At 43.7% G+C, this 24,818-nt stretch overlaps 1 protein-coding gene across 1 annotated transcript in view; it reads left to right on the top strand.

Moving 5' to 3' along the window:
• The window catches only part of LOC144723730 (neuronal PAS domain-containing protein 3-like), a 107,886-nt gene extending 85,655 nt beyond the window's left edge, over positions 1-22,231 (top strand). The window contains exons 6-11 of the mRNA XM_078602665.1: positions 6,762-6,880; positions 11,657-11,850; positions 14,617-14,723; positions 17,353-17,500; positions 19,261-19,376; positions 19,990-22,231. Coding sequence (XP_078458791.1) covers positions 6,762-6,880; positions 11,657-11,850; positions 14,617-14,723; positions 17,353-17,500; positions 19,261-19,376; positions 19,990-21,359 — 2,054 coding nt within the window. The 3' untranslated portion in view covers positions 21,360-22,231. The remainder of the gene's footprint in view (positions 1-6,761; positions 6,881-11,656; positions 11,851-14,616; positions 14,724-17,352; positions 17,501-19,260; positions 19,377-19,989) is intronic.
• Positions 22,232-24,818: the final 2,587 nt, after the last annotated feature.

The following is a 24,818-nucleotide window of genomic DNA, read 5'->3' as shown; positions in this document are numbered from 1 at the left end:
CTGCACTGGCAGCTACTTTCAACATATTGGCTGGAAAGCCATAAGATACGTGTTAGGGTTCTTGGCTTTGTTATAAGCCATGTTGGCTACATAATCTGGCACCTTAGTAATGGATTTACCATTTGGCTTAAGAGTGTGCGTTAGTGATCTGCTTAAAGATTTCAGTTTCCATGACGTTGCATTTTTTTTGCTTTTGGCCTTTTTTAATTGAATGGATTCTTGAAAAATAAACAAACGACACCTCCTACCTATAAGTGCAATCAATGCGCACATTTGTTGGATCATAGATTTCCATATGTCAAATCCTTAAGCTTGGTGAGCTACAGTTCACGGGTACAATTATCGAAAACATGCACCAAATTTAATAGCGTTGTCATTGCTTATTAAACGAAAGGTTACTCAGGATAAGTCAAGATTGTGTGTTTGGTATAATTCCACAAAGAAAACATTTGGTTTACTACTCTATAGCAATACATTTATTCCACCAAAACCACTATATTGTGTTAAAAACATCCAATCGTGGTGTAAATCTTCCCCATGTTGATTTATACAAATGTGGCTGGTTGTAGAGTTGGCATTAATAGAATGACCGACAGAGAGGTTGTAAGTTGAACCAGGGATCACAGCGCTCAGTTGCCACCGTGTGATTCTGGGTTCAAATCCGGGTTTTCGGCTGCCGACAGTTCAACCCTGTTCCCAAGTGTGGAGAGTTGTGGGTCTTAGCCCAATCACCGATGACTACACATGCACAAGAAACGTCCGTCACATTAAACTGGCAACATTCCACCTACGAGAAGTTAAAATATTGGTTTTACTGCCACGTGAAGAACATTCCACTGCAGCAGGGAATGTGAGAAAGTGTTTGCCCGTCTCAGATGGATAAACGAGGTAACCTGAAGGGATCTCAGATATTGTTCTTGGATATCTGTATCTCTGAGCCATTCTCTAACACAAAGGATCGCACTGCTCTGTGAGCATTCCGAATGGGTAGTTCATTACACAACAGCGATAGCAGAATCGGAATACAATTTGGGAAAAGACGAAAAAATACCTCTGCGTTTACACCAATAATCTGTGAAACTACAAACAGCATAATTTTATTTTATTGTGGGTGTAGATGTTACAGAGCTCTCCCGTTGCGTTTAATTGCTGTAAAAAAATTGGTCAGAACCTCAACTCTCTGATATTCGAAGAAGATAAAATAAACGTTATTTTCGCAGTGCATATCTTCGATACAAAGTGAAACGTGCAATTTTTGTAATGTGCACCGTAGCATTTGGGGGGTGGGGGGACTTCGAAAGTGATGGAAGAGCCAGCAATAAAACAAGTTTGTCAGATTTCTTATCAAGCATTACAAGCAACATTGCCTACAACTATTTTCCTAAATTACCCTGAGCTTCATCAATCATTTGGCGAAGCCAAAGTGAAGTGTCAATTGTTCCACCAATATGGGATGGTAATAAAAAAATATAATGAACATCCTCTGTTAAGATTTGCGAGCAGACCTTTTTTTTTCACGCGCTGACGCAGCACTAACGCACCAGTGTTGATCTGAGAAGTTCATTATCAGCAAGTATTTTACACGTGACAGTGCGTTTTGTAATATAATCATTGTTCATGTTAAATGCTGATAAGCACCACTAATTGATCAGCATATCACGTTGCTGACTTGTGCTGCTGAAAGTGCTAACATCTGCAAGTTGTGTTAAATTGTTAACTTTTTTTGTGAGATGAAGCGGGCATTAATAATATTTGCCATTATTAATTTATAGCTCCTTAGGTTATTCTGACACTGAATTCTTAATTTACGAATGTGTATGGAAACAAAATAAAAAATTTCTTTATTTTATATTACATTCATTTTAGAGAACCAGTCAGGGAACAAAACAAACCCAGTACCTCCTGCCCACATTTGTCTTTCCACATATTTTATTTTACATTTTTAACACAACCCATCAGCCACACGGAGTGCAAACTAACTGTCGCATTGCTTTGAATAGAAGCAAACTCTGGATCGGTCGTGACATTCAGCGTCTCATCAGCAGAGTCAGGCTTGCTTGGACCAAATACTGGTGGAACTGCCTGATGCTTTCATAGGCAAGGGCCTTTCTGTAAGAAACGGGTCCTAGTTCGAAGCAAAACGACATAATACATAATGCAACTTTGACATTTCCTCAAAAATTAATAGCCTAATCTAGCTCAAGGTAAATGCAGAAATGACAACCAACGTTGTAAATAACATTCCAAGCAAGTTAATGCAAGGCTAATGTTTATACTTTCTGCCATTCATTCTCACCAGTTAATTCCCCATCACATGCCTTTGATTTGGATCAATTGCAATCTTACTTTTTTCATTATTTGTTACTTTCCCCGTAGTCTTCAATGTGCGCTAATGTCTCCCAAGCCGGCGCGTCGAGTGTGCATAGGCGCCTTGCAATAAACCAGGAGTCGAGAGCGGGCGGCATTATGTTGAGATTGGTAGGTGTTGAGACCGCGATATTGATCAAGAGGTATTGATTGCCATCCTGGCTGCAAAGTGATCCTGCAGCCCCCTTTTATTTAAGGTATAGTGTTGCCCTGTTTTGCCATTACCGTAAAATACCGAGAATTTCCAAGCACTAAAGAATGCCAAATGTAATAACGAAGTTGTATTTTGGGGAGAAATCAAATGCCCCCTTTTCTTTCCGCATGAGGAGGTTTTATGCCTTCCATTTTGTCATGCCTTCGTGACTCAGCGTGGAGTGGGGATGCACGTAACAATTGAGTGTTATGAAATGTTGGGAGGGATGAGTCTGTCCTTTGTTAACTCTAACCCCTCGCACTAACCCCCCTCCCCCTCCCGACGCTGATTTTAGCCAACAGCAGTTATCAAAAAATAAAACTCGCAGCATAGTCAACGCTTTGCTATCCGTTTTACACCACTTTTTTGATTGGCACAGCCGTACAGATTATCAGTCCTGATTGGGCCATGCTAATTTACTGAGAGATATAACCTAATGAAGGTCAAAGGAGTTGATTACTAGACTCAAGGGCAATATTTTTCAGATCAAAGCTGACTTGTCCTAACAGGTTTATTGCTTTCATTTGCATATTAATTAATCCTTTCTTTCTGATTAGGACCTGTCGGCATACATCTTTCTGTAAATTAGGACCATCAACCTAAATGGATTCAACATTTAATATTGTTGCCCTGTTTATAGTGGGGATGGGTCAGGCCTGTGTGTGCGGAGGTGACGTAAATAAGGAGATGTATCTGGTTATTACATCCATGTCAGGGTGGGTAGTATGCATGTAATTTGTGATGGTTTAATTATAATTGTTCAATTTTTTATGAGCCTAAAACACGAAGCTAAAACTGTAATCTGTTTCACGTCTTAACTGCTGGCATTTGCCGGCACATTTTGTGCGCGACTGTAATTCCACTTTTACTAGCTCCCATATTGCTTCCCCTATTTTAGATTATACACAATTGAACTATGAAAACATAAATAACGTTCTTCATGTACACGTTAATGATTTTCCTCCTCCCCTGGTAATCAACACCATCTTACTAGTGGGGAAAAGGAAAAAGTTTGCCATCAACTTATGATGTCTTTAAAAACTTTGTTTATTTTACGTTTAAACACGACGGTGTCCGTGTACAGCATTTTCTATTTTATCCACTCGATGAAGTTCGGTTGGTGTGTCGGGCGAGCCAGATGGAGTGATGCCACTGTTCCATTTTTTTCCGGCGTGTAAAATTTCACTGGTAACATCGTCAAAAGCCTTGCTCGGCTGAATCCAATGCAGTCACGCTCCAGCTGTCATAGTAATCGATTCCTTGTTTCGCCGAATGCACTTGTTGTGAGCACGCCAGAGAATGGGAAAACATTGTCCTGGACGCACGGAAATGTAAACAAAAGCGAAACAGTTTCACCACTCGAGTCTCGTAGTTATTTTATCTCTCAACCGGCTTGGTAGCATTTAAGTAAGAAGAAAAAAGTAAATTTTGTTGCAGTTGTATCATCTAGCGTTTGCAATATTGTCATACATATGCCTTAGCAAAGAAATTTTATGAGAGATTTTTTTTTTATAAAAAATATCCACGGTTATAAATTGCATTGTTACAACATTAAATTTGTTGGTCGTATTCATTGAAACGAATGCACATGCGTGGCGATTCTTGATCTAAGTCAATGCAAATTGTTTTTCCACAGGTAGCATATTTTAATCTTGGCAAGAGCACTGTGGCCGAAAGGATCAAATAATAATTGAAAGCTTACCGAGTAAATTGTTTCCGATTTTTTTCGTCGGCCTCTGTTTGCTTTCCTTGTTAGCTACACAATAGCTAAATTATCTTGCATTGACAATTAAGCAGACAGATGAATTCTCTTTACAGTGACAAAACATCATCTGCTCTTTCGTTTTTTTCCCTCTCCCAACAAAGTTATCTGGCAGCAAAAAAGCAGCTTATTGCATTTCAAGTGGCACAACAATGTGCAATAAAGAATAACAGTACAGCAGTAGTAAAAAACAAGTTAAGATTATTCATGCATTTTGAAAGAGTGAGAAAATAAATTTGTTGGTTTGTCCTCTACGTAAATCTAACAACAAATAAAATGAACACATATTTCATTCCTTAAAAAATGCCAGCTACGTGGTCATAAACATGCAGCGTATGATTATTAAGATACTGATATGTTCACAGAGGGAGCCTCTGGTAATATAATGATACGTGCAATTCAAGCTTGAAGACGCTGCGCCCTGGGTCACCAAGTTCTGCTTTTGTTCCAAATCCAGGCAATCACAGATACCAGCAGGGTTTGAAAAAGCAATAAAAGTATTCTCCAGAGCCTGGCAGGGGTCTAGCGTCACAGCAATGCGATACATGCACAAATCCATGGGATTCACGACGGCTTTAATCAGCATACCTATGCAAAATCAGCCATTGAAAGGAGTGGGATATAAATTTCTGATCACATCCCACTGATCTGTGGAAAATGTAACCTGTAATCCGCACGAAATCTGCACATACATTTTGTTCCATCCCAATGGCTGTGATTGCCAAGGTCATTCCGCAGTTATTTCTTATTCATTTCTGATGTAGTTGAGAAACGACATGGTCACGCTGGTATAATTTAAGAAAATGATTCCATGGTGATGCCATTAAAGTTAACAGTATGTTTTCCAAGTTATCTTCGTGGGGGGAAACATACTTGGAATCCTTTTTTTGTTGGCAAAAGATGATTGCATACTTTAAATAGATGCATTTACAAAATTAAAAACATTATGCACAGTACAGAAAGATATTGGAAACTTCCAAACGTGTAATTAAAGCGCTGTGTTCTCGAAATGGCTTAGCATGCCCATTACCTTTGTACATTACAAAAGACCTCTACCAAAATGGGAATTGTTATTGAACTGTTCTGAGCTTCAGCGCTGTTATACGTTTTGAATGGTTGTTACCTAAAGATCAGAATCATTTAAACGTGGCACACCTCCTGAATAACGGGATACAGAAATCAACAGGGGTATGTTCTGTAATGCTGAATAACGTGGCTCCCTTTGTTCATGTCAACTTCCAACATTTGGGAGATACTTTCCTGAGGAAGTCAGTCGTCATCCTGGGTTTGAGTCACACACTCTGTATGTGATACTCAGGTCCCATATATATAATGCGTTTCATCGTTCAGGAACAGTTTCTAAATGCTGCATGAAACACAACGGCGAAATCTGGGATAAGGTGGAGTGGTGGCACCGTGGTTAGCTTTGCAATGCGCTTCGAATCCAGCAACTTAAGTCCAATTTCTGGCTGTGGTCAGAGCATCAGTGGAGAGTAATTTCTCAAAAAAAAATAACAGCCCTGGTTCCCCACCGTCACCAATCCTCGCTGACCAGCGTCGTGGAGTTTGGTCAAACAAGCTCCACCACAACACGGCCACGGAGAGTTCTTCAACCGGCAGTGAATTGACAAAGGGCTGTAAATGTATTTAATATAATCCTTAATTTGGATGAAACTAACTCTGGGGATAAGGATGTGTGTGTGTGTGTTTTTATGCACAAGTATAGCAATGGAGGGCATTAGAAGGTAGCGCAACGAAAAACCTTTGTTGTCGTATACTTCTCTGCGCCCACATCAGCATAGATATTAACAAACAATGCCTGTTGATGGACACAATTGAAATCACTCACCGTGAAGAGGCCCTCATAAGCAGTTCTGTGGGGCAGCCTCTTTCTGAGTCTCTCCCAAATGCGAGTTGCACCGAAACGTTGTAGGGAATTTCCATTCCCCCGCCCGCCCTGATTTCAAGGGCACATTTAGAACGTGACCGGTCGAGAAATCAACGATGAAAGAAGAAGAAGAATTTCGATGTAAAGCTTTCGTGACTGCAGGGATTCATCTTCTTGGTTCTTTCGGTAAAGTCACGTAGAATGGAAATAATAAAATAATAAAAATAAAACATAATAAAATAATTCTCACGACGTTTCGGCCACAACGCAAGCAGCCGTCCTCACGTGAAGAACAGGTCTGTCGGAAAGACGGCGTCTGTCCTCAGGTGAAGACCAGGTCTGTCAGAAAGACAGACGCTGTCTTTCCGACAGACCTGTTCTTCACCTGAGGACGGCTGTTTGCGTTGTGGCCGAAACGTCGTGAGAATTATTTTCTGATGTTTTATTTTTATTATTTTATCATTTCCATTCTACGTGACTTTACCGAAAGAACCAAGAAGAAGAAGACACAGAGAGGCAACTGACGTGCGCCTGACGCTTTGCCTTTGCAGTGGAGCCCACCACGCCCACCATGCTCAACCCAGACGAGTCGCTGAATCGCTCCTTCTTCATCCGCATGAAGTCCACTCTGACCAAGCGTGGGGTGCACATCAAGTCCTCGGGGTACAAGGTACGTGGCCTCGGGGAAAGGGCACGGACAGAGGAGTCGGTTTTGGAAAATGAAGAAGTTTTGGTTTTAAGTACCATGGACTGTTGTGACCTCTCGTCTCTTACAACTTTAAGAGTGCTGTTTGTTGCGGGCTGCTTGACATTTTAGACGTCTGTGTCTGTGCTGGGCAACCGTTATGCTTATCGCTCTCTTCTAGATTTGAAGTTTTCGTGACTGCAAGGGTCCATACTCTTTGGTTTTTCCGGTAAAGTCACGTAGGTAAAAAAATAAAATACAAATAAATTAAATCACGACGTTTCGGAGGCAACACAAGCTTCCGTTTTCAGGTGGCATCGTCACAGCAAAATTACCCACTTGATACAGTAATCAATTACTGTATTGATACAGTATTGATACAGTAATAAATGATACATAAATTTTGCTGTGACGGTGCCACCTGAAGACGGAAGCTTGTGTTGCCTCAGAAACGTCGTGATTTTATTTATTTGAATTTTATTTTTTTACCTACGTGACTTTACCGAAAAAAACTAAGAGTATTATCTATCTCTTTCGGGTTAGTAGGGGTACCTCTGCAGATTGTTCTCATGCATGCTATTTTCCCATATCTGCATAGTCATATGATGAAAAAATATACATATGATGACAAACATTGCATTTTACAAGCCTTTGTATCTCATAAAATAACATTGGAGATATGTTTCCTGCTGTGAATACATTACTGCTACAAATGTACACTTTTGCAATGAAGTCCAATGGGACAGCCGTGCAATGTAATAGTGCTGTCTGCTTCTGGTGGTGTGAGGCGGGGACGTTGGGGTTGGGGTTGGTGGTGCCGGCTTCTTCTTATAATTGATACCATCTCAACCGACACTTTCCGGATCACACCCTTTTCGCCTCGCTCTCTATCCCCCCTCTGGTTAAATGATCACCCTTTAGCCACCGTCAATCCCAGTTCTATTGTGATTAGCCCTCTCGACTGTGGAGGTGACCTGGGGTGCCGGGAAATCGTGCGATCTGGAAAATACATGCCGTGCTTTAATTAAGCGTAAGCGGTCTAGCGGCGTGCTCACCTCCGAGGTTTTGTTGGGGTTCGCTGGTTCTCGCCGCCAACGAGGTACCGTTGCGAATGCACTTTGAGCTCGCTGTCAACAAGGCTGGGTTGTATATTTGCTCGCCAGCCACTTCGTGGCCCGATGGGAAACTGCGGCGCCGCCCGGAGCAGGTCATCGTGCTCCAGTGTCGCCTCCTAAGTGATTACCCCCCCTCCCCCTTCAAATGAAGCAATGTTCTGCAAACAAAGCGACAACTTCTGCCGTGCAGAGTTTAATATGCTCACCATTTGCGTCAAATATGTTTACGAGTGTGCTTTTTTCACGCAAGAAAAATGTGGCCGCTGCTTTGCGCGCAAATGTTACATTAACTCGTCAAATTGTAAACTCTTTGGCATTAAATTAAGGGATATTCGTGCTGCTCAGGAAGATCGTTTCCCTGTTTTTTTATGAGACGTCTTACCACGCCATTTTTCATTGCAAACCCAGGACTCTGGGTTTGCTCTTTGTGTGTCGTTGCATAGAGGTGTATGTGGGTCGTTTTTAAAACGCTACCCGGCTGTTTTTACATTTACAAAGTGTGGAGGTGTGCCAAGTTTTATCTTTCCAAAGAGTGCACAGCAGTTGTTGCGAAACTTCGTCGAGGTTTGAATGTGTGGCTTGACAGCATGAGGCATAGAAGGTCTAAGCACTTGTCAGAGAAACATTTTTCAGTGATTTATTTTTGCATAGCCAGAAAACTTTGGAGAATACTGTAACATTGTACGAACTTATTGTGCAATGTTGTGGAGCATTTTGGGCAAAAGCATATATGAGCAAATCTTCAATCTGGGTTTCCACATGAATATTGCTCTCTTGCGCTGAACAGGACCCCGTCGTTAAGCAAGGAGTACTTTTGCTGACAGTGTCTGGGCACCCATCAGCTTAGGTCACAACCCTGACTCAGCTGCGACCTAGAAGTGTTGAAAACAACACAGTGTTGTCTTGCTTAAATACATGCTGCTTGATCATATTGGTCTGAAAAAGCAATGGGCCGATGGACTCTAAAATATTTCTAGTTTTTGTTGATAAATGAAAAATAAAACCCACGGAGCTCTGCTTATATATGCTGTAAGACTATATTGCTGAGATGAGACAAGATTCAGGTGAGAAAAAAAAAAGTTTATTTTGTGCAGAGATCTTACTTTTCTGGTTGCTATCTAAACGTCCTTGCATTCTATGCTGAAATCGTGGCCACGACAGCGCACACTCTGACAGTGCAATCCTGCGCCTTAGAGTGCAGCGGCAGGCAACTTCAGGTAGAGATTTCAACTACAAGGAGGTTAGGGGCATCTCTAATGGGAACGAGGTAGAATGAAGAAATTAGCAGCGTTAAGGGCAATGGACGATGGAATGGTATGTCCTGAGCACGTGTTGAGAAGAGACCAAGGAGATGCAGTTAGTACGGCTATAGGCAGATGCCCGTTAATGCAGGGTAGATGGTTGAGGGAGACCGCGTGTGAGATAGGAGGATGCGGTGGAATGAGACTTGATGACAGTGCACGTGACGAGTTCAGAAGAGGTGCAGAATCGATAAACGTGGAAAGAAAATCTGAGTAACCTAACTCTCAGCAATAACGGAACGTTCGGCTTAGAAAATGAAATTCTACGTGTCTCCATTTCAGTGTATAATTCTCGATGTAGGTTCATGCTTATTTATGTAATTCTATGGATTGTGTAAATGCATCCGGGTCTATGAGTCTGTGTGAGTGTATGGGTTTGTATGCAAGTCTGTGGTTCTCTTTTGAGTATATGTATTGTGTAACTGTAAGTCTATAACTTTTGTATGCGAGTCTATGGGGCATCTGGCCTAGAAGAAGATGTAAGTCTATATGTCTCTACATAAGCCTATGCGAATGTATGGGTCTCGATGTAAGTATATGGTACTTTATGCAATCCTATGGATCGTGTAAACTGCATGCGAGTCCATTGAATGTCTATCTAAGGGTTGTGAATGGGAGCAGCAAAGAAGAGGCACACAGAACAGTTGTTAAATGGCCAAATAAAATCTAAGCAGGTTGGACCCATGCACAATAGTGAGACTTGTTTTGGCGAAGAAGACGCAGCGGAATCTAATTTCTAATCTAATCTATCGACCAGAATTTCAGTGGCCTACGCCACGGTGCTCTGGCTCCTGCGGAGGGCTTCTTAGCGCCTCGCCCGTCACCCCAACTGATGTCCTCCTCCCAACCCCCTCCCCCCAATGTGGATACCACTGATTAGGTAGGGCGTGTAGGCATATATGCTTACAAAATACATTGCCTGTTTTTGGTGGGGGGGGGGTTGACAATTGTTGTAAACCTGTTGAATCAACTTTTCACCCCCCACATATGGGGGGCTGGGGAGGGGGGGGTCCATTTTCTATAACTTTTAGATTCAGGCCTTGTGAAGGCGCTCTTATAATTTAGATGACAAACGGAACGCAGGGGTTTCATAACAGAGCGCCTTCACTCAAGGAACTTGACATAGCTTACAAAACGGTGACACAATGGAATGATGTAGTTGACAGGGGCGTGCTACGAGGATTGTGGACTGAGTGACAGCTAAAGAGGAGTACTTAGGGATCACGAAAGTGTCGGAGAGAGATGGGAAGTAGTGGAGGGGCGAGGGGAGGTAGAAGGAAGAGAATGGGCAATAGAGGTGAGCTTTAAGAGAGGAATGGAAGGAGGTTCAGGAGGGAGACTGCTTAATGTACAGGGGCAGTGCTGAGTCTCAAGGCAGTGTTAGTCAATGCGCAGTGTGCGTCTATATATATGTGTATGTTGAACTTCTTTCGCACCGAGGGAGTGTTGCGTCTATGGGGAGTGCCAGTCTATGGAGTGTCTTGAGTCTATGAGCAGTGTGAGTCTATGGAGAGTCTTGAGTCTATGGGCAGTGTGAGTCTATGGACAGTGTTAGTCTATGAGCAGTGTGAGTCTATGATCAGTGTAAGTCTATGGAGTATTGAGTCTATGGGCAGTGTTAGTCTACGGGCAGTGTTAGTCTATGGGTAGTGTTGAGTCTATGGGCAGTGTCAGAGTATGGGCAGTGTGAGTCTATGGCCAGTGTGAGTCTATGGACAGTGTGAGTCTATGTGTCGTGTTAGTCTATGAGCAGTGTGAGTCTATGGATAGTGTTAGTCTATGGGCAGTGTTAGTCTATGGGCAGTGCTGAATCTATGGGTAGTGTTGAGTCTATGGACAGTGTTGAGTCTATGGGCAGTGTGAGTCTATGGACAGTGTTAGTCTATGAGCAGTGTGAGTCTATGATCAGTGTTAGTCTATGGAAAGTCTTGAGTCCATGAGCAGTGTGAGTCTATGGGCTGTGCTAGTCTATGGGCTGTGCTAGTCTATAGGCAGTGTTGAGTCTATGGGCAGTGTTTGTCTATGTGCAGTATTAGTCTATAGGCAGTGTGAGTCTATGGAGTCTTGAGTCTATGGACAGTGCGAGTCTATGGAGAGTCTTGAGTCCATGGGCAGTGCTGCTTAACGTAGCAGGGAAGTCGATTCCAGTGGAGGGGTGCAAGGAGGGAGACGGACTGAAAACGGGATTGGCCACGGGGAGAAGGAGGGACACAGAGAGAGAGAGACGAGAAGATCGTGAACGAAGAGGACGAGAGGGGATGAGAGAGGCAAGAGGAGTAGGGGGGGGGGGCGTGTTTGGGTGGGTGGGGGGCCTGTGGCTAACTGCCCTGTCGCTGCTCGTCCAGGTGATACACCTGACGGGGAGGCTGCGGGTGCGCTCTGCGCTGCCCTACGGCATGAGCGCGCCGACGCAGATCATGGGCATGGTGGCCTTGGCTCACGCCCTGCCGCCACCCACCATGAACGAGATACGCATCGACTGCCAGATGTTCGTCACCCGAGTCAACATGGATCTCAAGATCGTCTACTGTGAGAACAGGTGCCGGAAATGTTGCTATGTTGCTTTCAAGCTGCGGGGTTTGTTTTTTTTGGGCGGGTGGAGAGGGTAGAAAATGTTTACACTTGTTGTTGTTGTTGTCGTCAGCCTGTAACGTCCACCCTGCCGGAGAGTTCCGTTCTCCCCCTTGATATTTGGAGAGTACAGATATCAGTTGGTCGTGATATTTTCAGAGAAGTGCACGTGTTTTCACATGCAATACAATACGATTTGGATTTGGAGAGCGTCAAAATGCAATTTCATCTCAAGACGCTGTATGGAAGAGTTGGGCACATTTATCTTGTTGCGAGAAAGAGACAGTTAGTCGTAGACGGAGAGGAGAAGCGCAAGATCTCTTGCCAGAGACTTGGGGATGCCACGGTGGCGAGATGTTAACTACCTCTCCTGGTGCACAGCGGGTCGTGGGATCGATCCCGACCCTGACGCCTGTATATTTGGAGTTTGCGGGATCCGGATTTTTCTCCTGGTCCTCCGGTTTCTCCCTCCACATTTTGAAACATGCGTTCAGAGTATTTGGCTGCTGTAAATTTCCACGTGATAAGCCACTTCGTTGAGCTATCATCTGTGGCCAGGTGGCTTACATATAAAGAGAATAATAGCTCAGTGGGCCTTACCTGGTTACAAAAATATATATTGTTTAGTTTTAGAACATGGGCAGGGAGTTGACAGCAGGGATACCTGTGGAAAGGGATCCCCACGTGGCTCTGTGGGTGGCAGAGGAGAGTGGGCGACCTTCCACTGGGCAGAGGTTCACCGAGGTTTTGAAACAGAAAGCCGCCACGCTTGCACCTCCGCCTTGAGATTATGCTGTAATTGCCCAGTTTTATTTTGATTCACAGTTGTGTGGATTTACAATTGAAGATTAAGCACCATTTGTTTTTTGCTTCAAAGGAATATTACAAAGCGCCAAAAATGATTGCGTTTGTACTATGCCTGAAATTAGCTCGAGTAGCAGGTTAATCAAGGGGCATTTTATATCGTTGTTAGGGGCGCACCTCTATTTCGGTGTGCGAGCACACACACCGCGCACCGCAATACCCTGGGCTTAAACTAGCGAGCACTTGCACGCATCGGCTATTTCTTAACAATTCACGGACACGTAGCATGCAGAATGCAGTGTAGTGCTGCGGAGGCTCACGGTGTCACCATAAAAGAAAATATGGGTTATAAAAAATGCAACTTAAAACCAGTCATGCTGCAAATTAGAAAAGGCGAGATCTGTCTTTCCTCCCAAAAAAACAGAGAACAATATCGCTGTTTTTCCCTGTGTGCTCCTTAAGTTGGGGTCTTTCTTTTGCACTGATTAGATTCTCATGTCAGACAACGAGGGCTGCATTCAGCTCTGTGCACCCATGCTGAAAAGCTGAATTCACTACATGAGCGAGCTTACAAATGATTTTGTTATGGCTCACAGGGCATAAACCATTCTTGGTCTGTGTACACTCCACACGCCGCCACTTTTGAATGACACAGCGAAACACATCGCAGTCCTGTCCGAAAGAAAATTTTGTGATATCAAAAACCATTTGGCTCGAGACACCGTGGTTTTCATTCACTACTTATGAGATGTACTTTTCTTATGAAGAAAAGATTGTGTAAAATAAATAAAAATTGCTTTGTTCGTAGTTTTCCAAGTTGCGTTTTATGCTGTATCTGCTTATCAGTTACGAATGACAAAATGTCTCGACATGCCCTCTTTGCATACAATTTTAAAAAGTTGTTTCAGAAGAAATACTTCATGACCACCGGTTGTTTTAAGCAATAACTTTATTTTAGTTTTTAATTACGTGGGAAAACGATTCATTGAGGCTGCGGTAATCAACAATGCAGTAAAATAACTCAGCCTTTTATAAATACGGGCTGAATGGAGGTTTTCAGGGTAAATACGTTTTTAATTTAGTTTGACATGTGGAAGTGTGTAAGAAACTTTCTCAAAAAACCTCATCCAAGGTAATATAGGACAATCGTTCGGCGCGGGGGGGGGCGGGGTAACATCACAAAAAAACCTCTTTGTTCTGCCATCAACATGTATGATAGCATAAGTCATGGTGGTGTTCTGGACACGTGCCATTCCATATCATCACGGCAGCTTCATTTGAAATTACACTTCAAGGCGTTTCATTAAACCCGGAAATTTCTATCAAGATAAAAGAGATGTCCTTCTTCCTCTTCCAACAGCATGCCGTGTCAATCGGAGCTGCAGGCCCCACAATGCAATGCAAAGCGAGGTTTTGCGATTCGGTCAGGAAGCAACTCTCCTTGAAGTGTGAACATGAATCAACTCATTCCCATTATGTCGACTAGCTACATCTGGCATGGAGAATTTTGAAAAAATAAAGAAAAGGATGAAAAAAAACCCTTTGGCAGTTCACTGGTTCAGCAACAAATTGAAATCTAGACCCAGCTCCCATTCATGATACAAGAATAACTCTAACCGGGCGACACTGTTTGTGCACGATAATGGTTTATGAGGATTCACAAAAGAAAAGCCTCCAATGCAGCGGCTGCGATCAAAATCGTGCCAGAGGAATAAAATTGCTCTCACCTTGAGATGCTAAGCAGAGCCCTTCAGACCTTAAGAATTCAACACGCAGGTCTAACACGTGCTCAAACGAATAGCCCTCCTCGCACGCAATTCGCTACCCCGCCGTTGGAGCCCGCCGCATTAAAACACGCCTCATATGCAATTGATAAAGTGCCGCGGCGCTCTGCGTTGTTATCTCTAAGCGAGCACGCTGCTATGTTCAGGATAAGTGATTACATGGACCTGGCGCCGGCCGACCTGGTGGGGAGGAGCTGCTACCACTTCATTCACGCCGAGGACGTGGAGGGGATTCGCCAGAACCACATCGACAGTGAGTAGTGCACAGCGCGCAGAGCGCACGAGTGGAGACGTTTCCCCTGCTCGCGCACTCAGTCATCCTGCCCACACTTAGCATGGTCCAGCATCATCATCGTCGTCGTCATCGGTCGTGATAAATCCACTGCTGGACTAAGGCTGCTCTGAGTGGTCACCACCTCTCACGGTCGTTCTTGCGATGGTACCACGAACTATTTCGCATCCGCACACGAGCCGATTCCCTCGCTCTGTCTCTGCTGCGGACGATTTCTTGAGTGTGTTACCTCCGTTGTCTGCCACTGCGTCATTCGTCTCGTAAAGTGGCTGTCATACTGTCCAGTGATGTACCTTGGCCCAAGCCCACTTACTTTTCTTTGTAGTCAAAACCATGTTGAAAATTAGGTATGATCTCCCGCACCTCCAGTTAGCGTGGCTGGCTACGTACGGTGCGAAATAAGTTCAACATACATCCATCTCCAATATATCTGTTTACGTTTCCTTCTCTCTGTAATTCTAAACACACATTACTCCATGCTTATTTGTGCACTTTCAGCTTGTGTTCGATTTTCTTTGTTTCCCATCTATACGTAATAGCCGGCAATATGTACTTAAGATACACTTTCCTTCTTAGACGCGTTGTTATGCCACTTGTCATTTGTCACGCAAGGCCCGTAGGCATGTGGCGATGCACCGATTTGTTACTTATTCGCACACGATTCGTGCAACCGAGCATGTGCTTTAATATTAAATATGATTTACAATTTGCATGCGTTTTACTGAATTGCTGGCCCCTGCGTGGCCTCTGTGACCACTTTAAAAGGCGCTGCTTTTGCACACAATGAAACAAAAAATGGGAATCGGTTCTTGAATCGAAGCTCAGACCCCGAATCGTGACACTCCGTTCGATGGATCGCAAGAAGGTGAATCTTTCCGTGCTTAAAATCCATCCGAGCAGTGACATTCTCGCGTAACGTGGTCACGGTCCCCATGACACCCCGCGATCTTTCTCGGCCATAGGCACAGCTGCATCGATTTGCTTTAGCAATTGATGAATGATTGTGTTGTCGGGAAAAAAAATGCAGTGCAGTATTTGTTATTAATGTGACTTTATTTATTTTTATGTGTAGGCATGTTGGTTATTCCATTTTTATCCATATAGAAATGTATACAAACACTAACAAAAAAATACTTCGTTTTTAATTGATTTGCTTTTTTAAAAATCAGAACCTATTTAAGCATTTTAGGGAACACTCATGAAATGGCCTTGAGTGTCAGTCCGTACCAAGGGTATATCCTGAAGCAAACCAAGGAATCTTCACGGAATTTGACGTGCAGATACAAAATCGCATTTATATTTTTGCACCAAAAAAACCGATTTCAGAAAGGTGGGGTGTTTGATTCATTTTTTTGGAAGATGCAGTGGCAGCGGTAAGAAGCATGCTTGTGGTGCAAACTACACAACACGTTCCACGTATGGAACGCGGCGTTCTAAAGAGCGAGCGGATGTATCATCAGCACACACCTTACTCTTCTGAAGGTTTGCCAGGGTTGGAACGGAATTTTTAACGTCTTTTTTTGAAGTAGGAGGTGCTCAAAATCCACAGCAAACTTTTTGGTCGGATCTTTTTTTTTTACCCACTGAAAGTAGTGTATGCCTTCCAGTGCCAAGCCCTTTTCACGATTTAAAAAAGCATACAATGTGCGGCACAACCCCCTGCCCTTCTGCATTGGACTCTTCAGCCATACTGAACAGCCTGCACAACAACAACAGCATATCCGTTTTTTGGCACGCAACTTTACCCTCAAAGCTTTTGCATTGGCAATTAATTGTGGCACAGCTCCACTTCTCCTCCCAACAAATGTTTTTTATTGGGAGGGGAAAGCATGACGCCGGTTAAAATGCACGGCATTCTTCATGTGCATTTTAAAGTTATATTCATTCGAAGAAAACAGAAAAAATATAAAATATTTCCAAATTAAGATATATTTTACGGCTTTATAATGTTCCAATCAACGTAAAATATTGCTCCACGTAGAATTCCTAGTCACGTCTCCCCAGCTAAGTCGGACTTGTACATCATTCTTAGGCACACGTGGGGACGTAACCTCGCGTCAAATGTTTATCTTCACAGATTTTAGAACTGGATACGAAAAAATAGTGGGATATGGGGGGGGGCTAAACTTTGGGGCTAGGTGCATTAAAATAGAAGGAATACAAATGTGTGTGGGGGGAGGGGGGGGCTTTCCTGTGGCAAATTGAGGCTTAGTGTATTGTGTTGCCCTTTAGGATGCCTGACTTACAATAAAGCGGTTGTCACTAAATGGCGTGACAGTTTAATTACTTCAGTGTGCACGGATGCTGCCAGACTTGTTAATAGCTTCCTTGGGCTAATGGCATCTGTACAGCATTTTTTTTGTATTTTCGTACAGGGAGGGGGGTGGTGGGGGGGAGGTGGCTGACATGAATGGAATTTACGAACAAACATAACTGCCGTCTTCCGTATTTCGATGTTTGTGCAGATTCTGTGCTTAATTGTCACCTTCACAAGAACCACAAACATCAATTATTGTTGTTATTGTTGTTGTCAAAGGACGAAGATGAATATAATGACGATAATGATGATAATTATCATTATTTTCCACAGTGCTGAACAAGGGGCAGTGTGTAACCAAGTACTACCGCTGGATGCAAAAAAGTGGCGGCTACGTTTGGATACAATCAAGTGCTACGATCGCCATCAACACAAAGAACATCAACGAGAAAACCATTGTATGGATCAACTATGTTCTCAGGTGCTTAAAACATTATTCAATCCAACCATACACTTTTAATTTAACGATACGGTATTCAAGAGAGGGTTGCCAAAGCTAAGTGGAGTAAATATATTATTGGTTATTTCGTAAAGTCACGTAGAAGGGAAATAATAAAAAGAAAACATATTTTTTTTTCCCCTTCTACGCGTCTTTACCGAAAGAACCAATAATATGAATCCCTGCAGTCACGAAAGCTTTAAATGGAGTAATTATGTTTTTAATCGGGGTGAATGGAAATGTATCGCCATCTTCAAGGAGCAGCTCTGGAACAATTTTGATTCATGATTCGGTTCCTGCGGGTTAGATCATGTAGGTATCACGTGAAAATATTTTTACTATAATCCTACACCACCCAACAGAGCTGATCAAACCAGGTGGTGGCAGGTGCAATTATGGCAATTGAGTTTTTCAGCAAACCCGAATGTTGAAAAGCTAGCAAAATTTTGATAATTGTATTAAACATTTCGCTGAGGATTATATTCAGCATCATCAGGTGTTAACTAAAGCTTAGATTTGGCGTGAAAGAGTTTCCTGGTCCGTTAGTAGGCGGCGAGATGTTAACTACCTCGCCTGGTATACAGGAGGTCGTGGGGTCGATCCCAATGCTGACGCCTGTATAGTTAGAGTTAGCATGTTTTCCTCGTGGTCTTGTGGATTTTTCTCCGGGTCCTCTGGTTTTTCCCTCCTCAATTCGAAACATGCATTCAGAGTATTTGGCTGCTTAAATTTCCACATGATAAGCCACTTCGTTAAGCTATCATTTGTGGCAAGGTCGCTTCTGAAAAAGAGCTATATATCCCGTGGTCCTTAAATGGTGAAATAAAAAAACATATTTAGTTGAATAGGTGCCATGACATCATCAGGACAGCCATGTTGGTGAAACAGTTTAATAATGATCATGATTGCTGGTGGAAATGTATGAATTTGCACTGTTTGTGATCATGCTTTTATGTAATAGTTATTGTTTGCTGTGGCACATTGTAGTGCATCTCAATGGCTGCAGCAAAAGGTCATGCGAAAAGATTACATACAACAATTACAAAAATATGTTCATACACAGGATTCCATCCATTGTGAGTATAGGATTTTATTTTAATTAATTAATTTCTGCATCATTACACTCCTGTTTAGGAGTTTCAACTGAATGTGAATTTAATTTCCCAAAAAACTATATATGTGTTCGTGGTTGCATTATAAATATGTTCTCACACGTATCCACTCTGTTACATTATATTACAGAAACTTAGTGGATGATTACGAGTATTATTTTTAAAATATTAATTACAATTGACTGTATTAAAATGCAGGAACTACTATTCGTGCTTGATCTGAATTATTATGAAGATTTAGTAATAATTACGTATTAAATATTATATGCCTATGGGAAGCACATTTCTAAAAATGATATTAAATCTTAAAACGACACCTTATTATAATTCGCATTTTGTAAACATCACACTGGAAAATCATGTATTTTTTACTCGTAATAAAAGAACAACTATTTTTAAAACATAAAAAAGAGAACTAATTGGAGATTCATTTGTCGAAAATGTTCTCCAAGACGTTGAACATTCTTGCGGCAATTAAAAGCCAGCCTGTTTGAGATTTCATATTGGATGGTGCGAGTGCTTCAGCTTTGCCCCATGATAAAACAAGGCCTACTCCTGGAGTAGTTTCTCATTGTTTGTTTGATGTCGTTTGATGAAGTTTTGCTAATGGATTCCCCCCTGGCATCGCAGTGACCCCGAGTACAAGGACTGCCCAATGGATGTGCAGCAACTGCCACACCTCTACAAGAAACCCTCCGAGTCTTCGGAAACATCTGATTCTGACTCAGACTCCAAGGGGAATTCAGGTCTGTGTGCAGTAAAAAGAAAAGCAAGTGCCAGTTTGCCAGAGGAATCGAAACGATTTTGTAGTTGCACACTTTGTTAACCATTTCAAAGTGGATGCTCGGATTTTTTTATTATTATTATTATTATTTAAATGTGATGCTTGCCCCCAGTGTCATGGTGGGCACACCACAATTGCAATCCAGAGGTCACCAGTTCTATTCAATCTCCCTGCACAGCAGTTGAAACAATGGTGCAAGCTTCTTAAATCGCCCCACCGCCTCTATCCACAAAGCAATATAAACGGATACCATAGTTTTCCGATTAGTCGATTGATATATCGCGCGTGGTAGGGGAAAGTGTTGGTACTACCACCTCTTCCAAGACGTCTGCCCAGCGTGGAAGAGTAGACCAAATACTCTCGAGTAGAGGGGCTCCCTAGAGCTCCCTCGAGTAAAAGCCCTTCTGCCAGCAGTGGTGTGAGACGAGCAATAGATTGCAGGGCTGCACCTTTACCTTTTTTTAAAATGGTTAAATGCGCACGCAAAAGCGTAAAACCCCCAAGCTTGTTTTCCGGCGTTTTGCTGTAGGCGTTGTTATGTAACCATTGTCTGTGTCGCCGGGTCTGTGTCTCAGATGATCGCGACAGCCCCAAGCCCAATCAGCGGCACGGCCAGTCCCGTAGCGGCGACAGCTGGGACCCGGAGGGAACCAGGAGTGCCGGGCGGCGCTCGGGAGCCAACATGCACCACGAGGAGGGCAGCTCCAGCAGCCTGGGGGAGGAGGAGGAAGAGGAGGAGGAAGAAGAGGAGGAAGTGGAGGAAGAGGAGGGGGAGGAGAGCAGTGAGGAGAAGAGCTCGGAGAGCTCCTACTGCGAGGAACAAGGCTACGGCGCCGATGAGCGCTGCGTGTCTTTGCGTTCCGGCGGCGTCAAAGTCGAAGAGTTCGGCCTGCGACGGCCGGATGTGGTGGGCATTGTTGGCCGGGTAGGCGTGGATGGTTATGACGGCACCGGGCAGGCAAACGCACAGCAGTCCACAAAGCGTCCTAAGAGGAAAAAGCACAAGAGACAACGACCGAATTGCACTCCTCTGCAAAGCTTACCCAGTCCCCGTGAAGAGGACATGGATAGCAGACGGTATTCCCGACACTCGGCCTCGGCACACAATCAGGTGAAAATGGAAGAGTCTATTAACTTCGAAGACAGCAGCATTTGGGACTACCCTCCTAACAGGGAGATTTCACGGAACGAGTTGCCCTACAGCATGACCGGTCCCTCCCAGGCAAAGCACTTCTCCTCTGGCCACGGTGCGCAGTCGAGCTTACACGTGGCCATCCCCGACTCGGTTTTGACCCCGCCGGGCCCGGACAGCGCCACGAGCCAGAAGTCCGTGTTCACAGCCTCCCCGAACCCCGCCGCACCCAACTCCGCGAGCACTTTACTGGCGTCCGACCCCCTGTCCCCTCCACTGTCGGCCTCGCCGCGCGACGGCAAAGTGGGCCAGGCGGTGAGCGTCAGTCCGTCGGGTCTCTACGACGTGGACGCCCTGCAGCGGCTGCACGCCGGTGGCCTGGCGCTGCCAAAGACGCGGCGGGGCGGAGGCGGCGGCGACGGCGGCGGCGGGGACGCGAGCCCCCCCGCACAGCGCCTCTACACGACGGGCGCGATCCGCTACGCGCCGGCCGACTCGGCATCCTCGTTCGCCGGGGACGGCGGGGTCCAGCTGGGCACGCAGCCCAGCATGGGAATGCCGGGTGGCGGCGGTGGCGGCGGTGGGTACCATGGACTTGACGGCAAGACGCCCATGGAGGTGCTGCTTTACCAGCGCATGCAGCAGATGGGGGTGCCCACCCCGTTTGCCGGGTCGGTGGCGGGCGGAGGGCTCTCTCACCTGTCGGCGGGAGCGGTGTTTACGACCGCGGATGGATACCTGGCCACGATTCCCTTCTCGCTCTACAGCAATGGCTCGCAGCAGCCACAGACGCCAGATCAGGATGATGACTAACCAAAAGGCTACTATAATAATACCGTCGGTTCCGACTTTCGAAAGCACTTTGCCCTTCTTTCCTCCCCCCTTGTTGTCCTTCTGTACAAAACTAGAACACAGGATAACCACGTCGTAGTGATTCGTACCGCTTTGAAAAGCCAATGTTTTGTTTCGAGCAGACTGTGTGTATTAATATGCAGCTCAGTGTCTCCATCAGAGTAAATGTGCCATAATTGACTTTTTAACTTTTGAGCGATAAACGCACCAACTGTTACATTAAATGTGCTGTTCGTTTGTTGCAAATTTGTTTTATGTAAAAAGAAAAGACTTTTGTCATATGTATACACTAATTAATAAATAGACTCATGATTTAAGAATTATGGTAATAACGTTTGGAGACATGTATAACAAAAGGCATTATGATACAAATGTTTTGAGTGATGGTTACTTTTTTAAAAGGGTTGTAAACAGCAAATGTTACAATACAAAATACGCGTCACGATTTAAATTCAAGTAAATGAGTTTCTACAGCACTAAACTACGTATTAATACCATAATAATGTTTTGCACAACCTCCAAAATGTATTAAACAATGAAGGAGCAATTGCTACACCCTGAAGGTATTAAGTATTACCTTCTATAATCACCCAGAAATGTCTGTCCGTCCCGCGTGTGACGTCACTCCACGAGGCCCACCCCCCTCATTAATATTCATGAGTGGGTGGCTTTTTACACCAACGCAAGAGGAAGGTCGAGCTGAATTAAATGTATTACCCAAAGTCGCTTCAAATATGACGTTTCTTTACAGAAAGTGACGGTAAAAAAAACATTCCTGCGGAGGGAGCTGGTAGGAACATTGGGTTGCTCGGTCAATGGCCAGGGTCAACGGCGGCGTGGTGTATTCCGCAAATATGCCCGACTGTGAGGGCGGGCACAAGCCGGCGTGAGTAGGTTAAACGTTGAATTTTATAAGGGCACCATGGGGTGACCAGCCCCTCTCCACCCAGCCCCACCCCTCCCACCCCCCACTCAGCCCCACCCTCCCCACCCAGCTCCTCCCCACCCTCCCCACCCAGCCCCTCCCTTCCCCCCCACACCCAGCCCCACCCCACCCTACCCACCCAGCATCCTCCCCTCCCACTCCCCCACCCAGCCCCACCCCACCCCACCCTCCCCACCCAGCCCCACTCTCCCCACCCAGCCCCTCCCCACCCTCCCTTCCCCACCCAGCCCCTCCCTGCACGACGGACACAATAATCCCCTGTGGGCTGGTGTAACCAGGAGGTTCCTACCAGTTTTAATTTACGCAGCACAGTGCTACATCCGTGCGTGACATTCGCGTGGAAATTTCCACTAACGCACAAGGTCGCGCACATGCCACACCCCTCCCCTCGTCACTCCACATGCCGCACCCCTCCCCAATAACCATTAGCGGGTGACGTCACTCCACATGGGGCAACCCTCCCCTATTAATAATCATGAGCTGAACCATTTTTCTATTGAATATTTCAGATTTACTGCAATCTACACCCGTCCTTGGACGGGCAAACAAGCTAGTTGCTTAATAATATCCCATACACGGTATCAATCCACCCACCATTTATATGCTAAATATTATTACAGCAACCCTAAATATGACAATATTCAAACATGAAAATACACAAGGGTGTAGGAATTGTGTCAAACAACAACAACACGGTACTTGTTATAACAAAAACCTATAAACGCTGTAAGTTTTAGGTAAATAAATCATAAACGTTCACAGAGAGCTGTGTATATTAAAACGACGATAGAAATTGGAAGAGGGAAAAAAATACACTTTATTTTAAACTTTCCTGCATAGCGAGAGGCCTTGCGTCTAATTTTTTTTTTCAAGAAGAAAATAAAGTTACGATTACGTGAGCTATCAATGCCGGTGTACGGGATACGTGAACAGGACACGTGCAGTGCGTTCGTGATACAACACAACGGGAGCAAGTAGGGCCGCACTGTGAGGATGGCATTAGCGCCTGTGGACTGACAGAGAAAGGTTTCTTAATTTATATATAATGAAAGGAATGTGTTAACTGTATAAAGATGATTATAGTACTTTGCCCCGGCCGATATCACCATCCCCAACCCCCCGCCCGCCCCTCCATATGTGCAAGAGTTTAGAAGTTCTCTATGAAATAATATAAAATGTGAATTAAATGCGCTAAAAGAAAGTAAGATGGAATAGCATATAATAAAAGTGGTTATTTTATAGTGAAACATGTCGGTGTTTTACGTGAATTTTTTATAGAAGCGAAGAACTACCTGTAAAAAATATATAGTGTTGATTGTCTTAAAGCATAGACTCAGTAAGACTGAGGTTAATAATTATTTGTGTTGCTTTAATGTAAATTTTAAAGGGATATTTTTAGTTTTTGGAAAAAGAAAATAAATTTATTGTATGTAAGATTGTTTTTAACTACTTTTCTTAATGTCTTTGTATATTAACAGGGAAGCGCTATTAAAATCGGAAGACATTTCTTTGCCGTGCATGTTTCGAATCTTGACTTTTTTTTTGCATGAATGATTGTAAGGAGATCATTATTTTATTTTGCATTTATGTGGCTAGGAGAGAAACGTATGCACTCTTCAACTTCCATGTAAACGTTAGCGAAACTACAACGCTATAGTGTAAGTCCAGCTCATTCTTAAAAAAAAATCCTTTTTTATTGCTCCTCCTCCGGAAAGCAAGTGTACTTTACAGTGTTGGTGTTGGCAAATCTGAACATTATTGTGAACAAATTGATGTCGAATCTTTGTCTCATAAGCTCTTTGTCTGTGTGCCTTGCAGTCGTCTGATTGCTTCAGTCCTTTAGCGTTCCGCTTGTCTGTACTGAATTTGGATAAATATTGTACAATTATACAAGCTTTTCCCCGTCCCCTGTCTGGTGTACTTTGTTATTCCATTCGTGCCTGGCTTCCTTATTCCCACGCCTAATCAGAGGTCTTTGTATTGTTTAGGGTTTTTTTTGTCCTGGTGTTTCTACCAAACCACTTGGGCTAAGCATTCACTGATGTTACGATGAATAATTCATTTCTGGAAATGCCTTCCCACTCGTCCGTCCTTGTTATCTAAAGTCAATTTGGAGCAGCTGAACACCCTTTATTTGATTTGAACTAAATAACATTTTTAACTGCATTTACTTGTTTTAATACATTAAATATTTTCTGTCGGATGATATTTTGAGAGGTACGAAACATGCGATGAAATGTTCAACCGTGAATTTATTCCATCGTAAATTTTAAGCCTCGTGTTAAAATCGTGTTTCTACATAGAAATACGATATTATATTGGTGTGTTTGATGTCTGGTGTCATGCCAATATGCAAACCCATTTCCAAAGCAACTGCATGAAAATTAAAAAGGTATACATGATACGAAAATATACAGATAGTAGCGTTGTTATATTACATTCTGAAAATTGATAAAAGCTACAGTCTATTTTAT

Source organism: Lampetra planeri, chromosome 18 (genome assembly GCF_965212315.1).
Source record: "Lampetra planeri chromosome 18, kcLamPlan1.2.h2, whole genome shotgun sequence".
Lineage (NCBI taxonomy): Eukaryota > Metazoa > Chordata > Hyperoartia > Petromyzontiformes > Petromyzontidae > Lampetra > Lampetra planeri.
The sequence above is the reverse complement of the archived record's forward strand: the minus strand, read 5'-3'. Positions and strand labels throughout refer to the sequence as shown.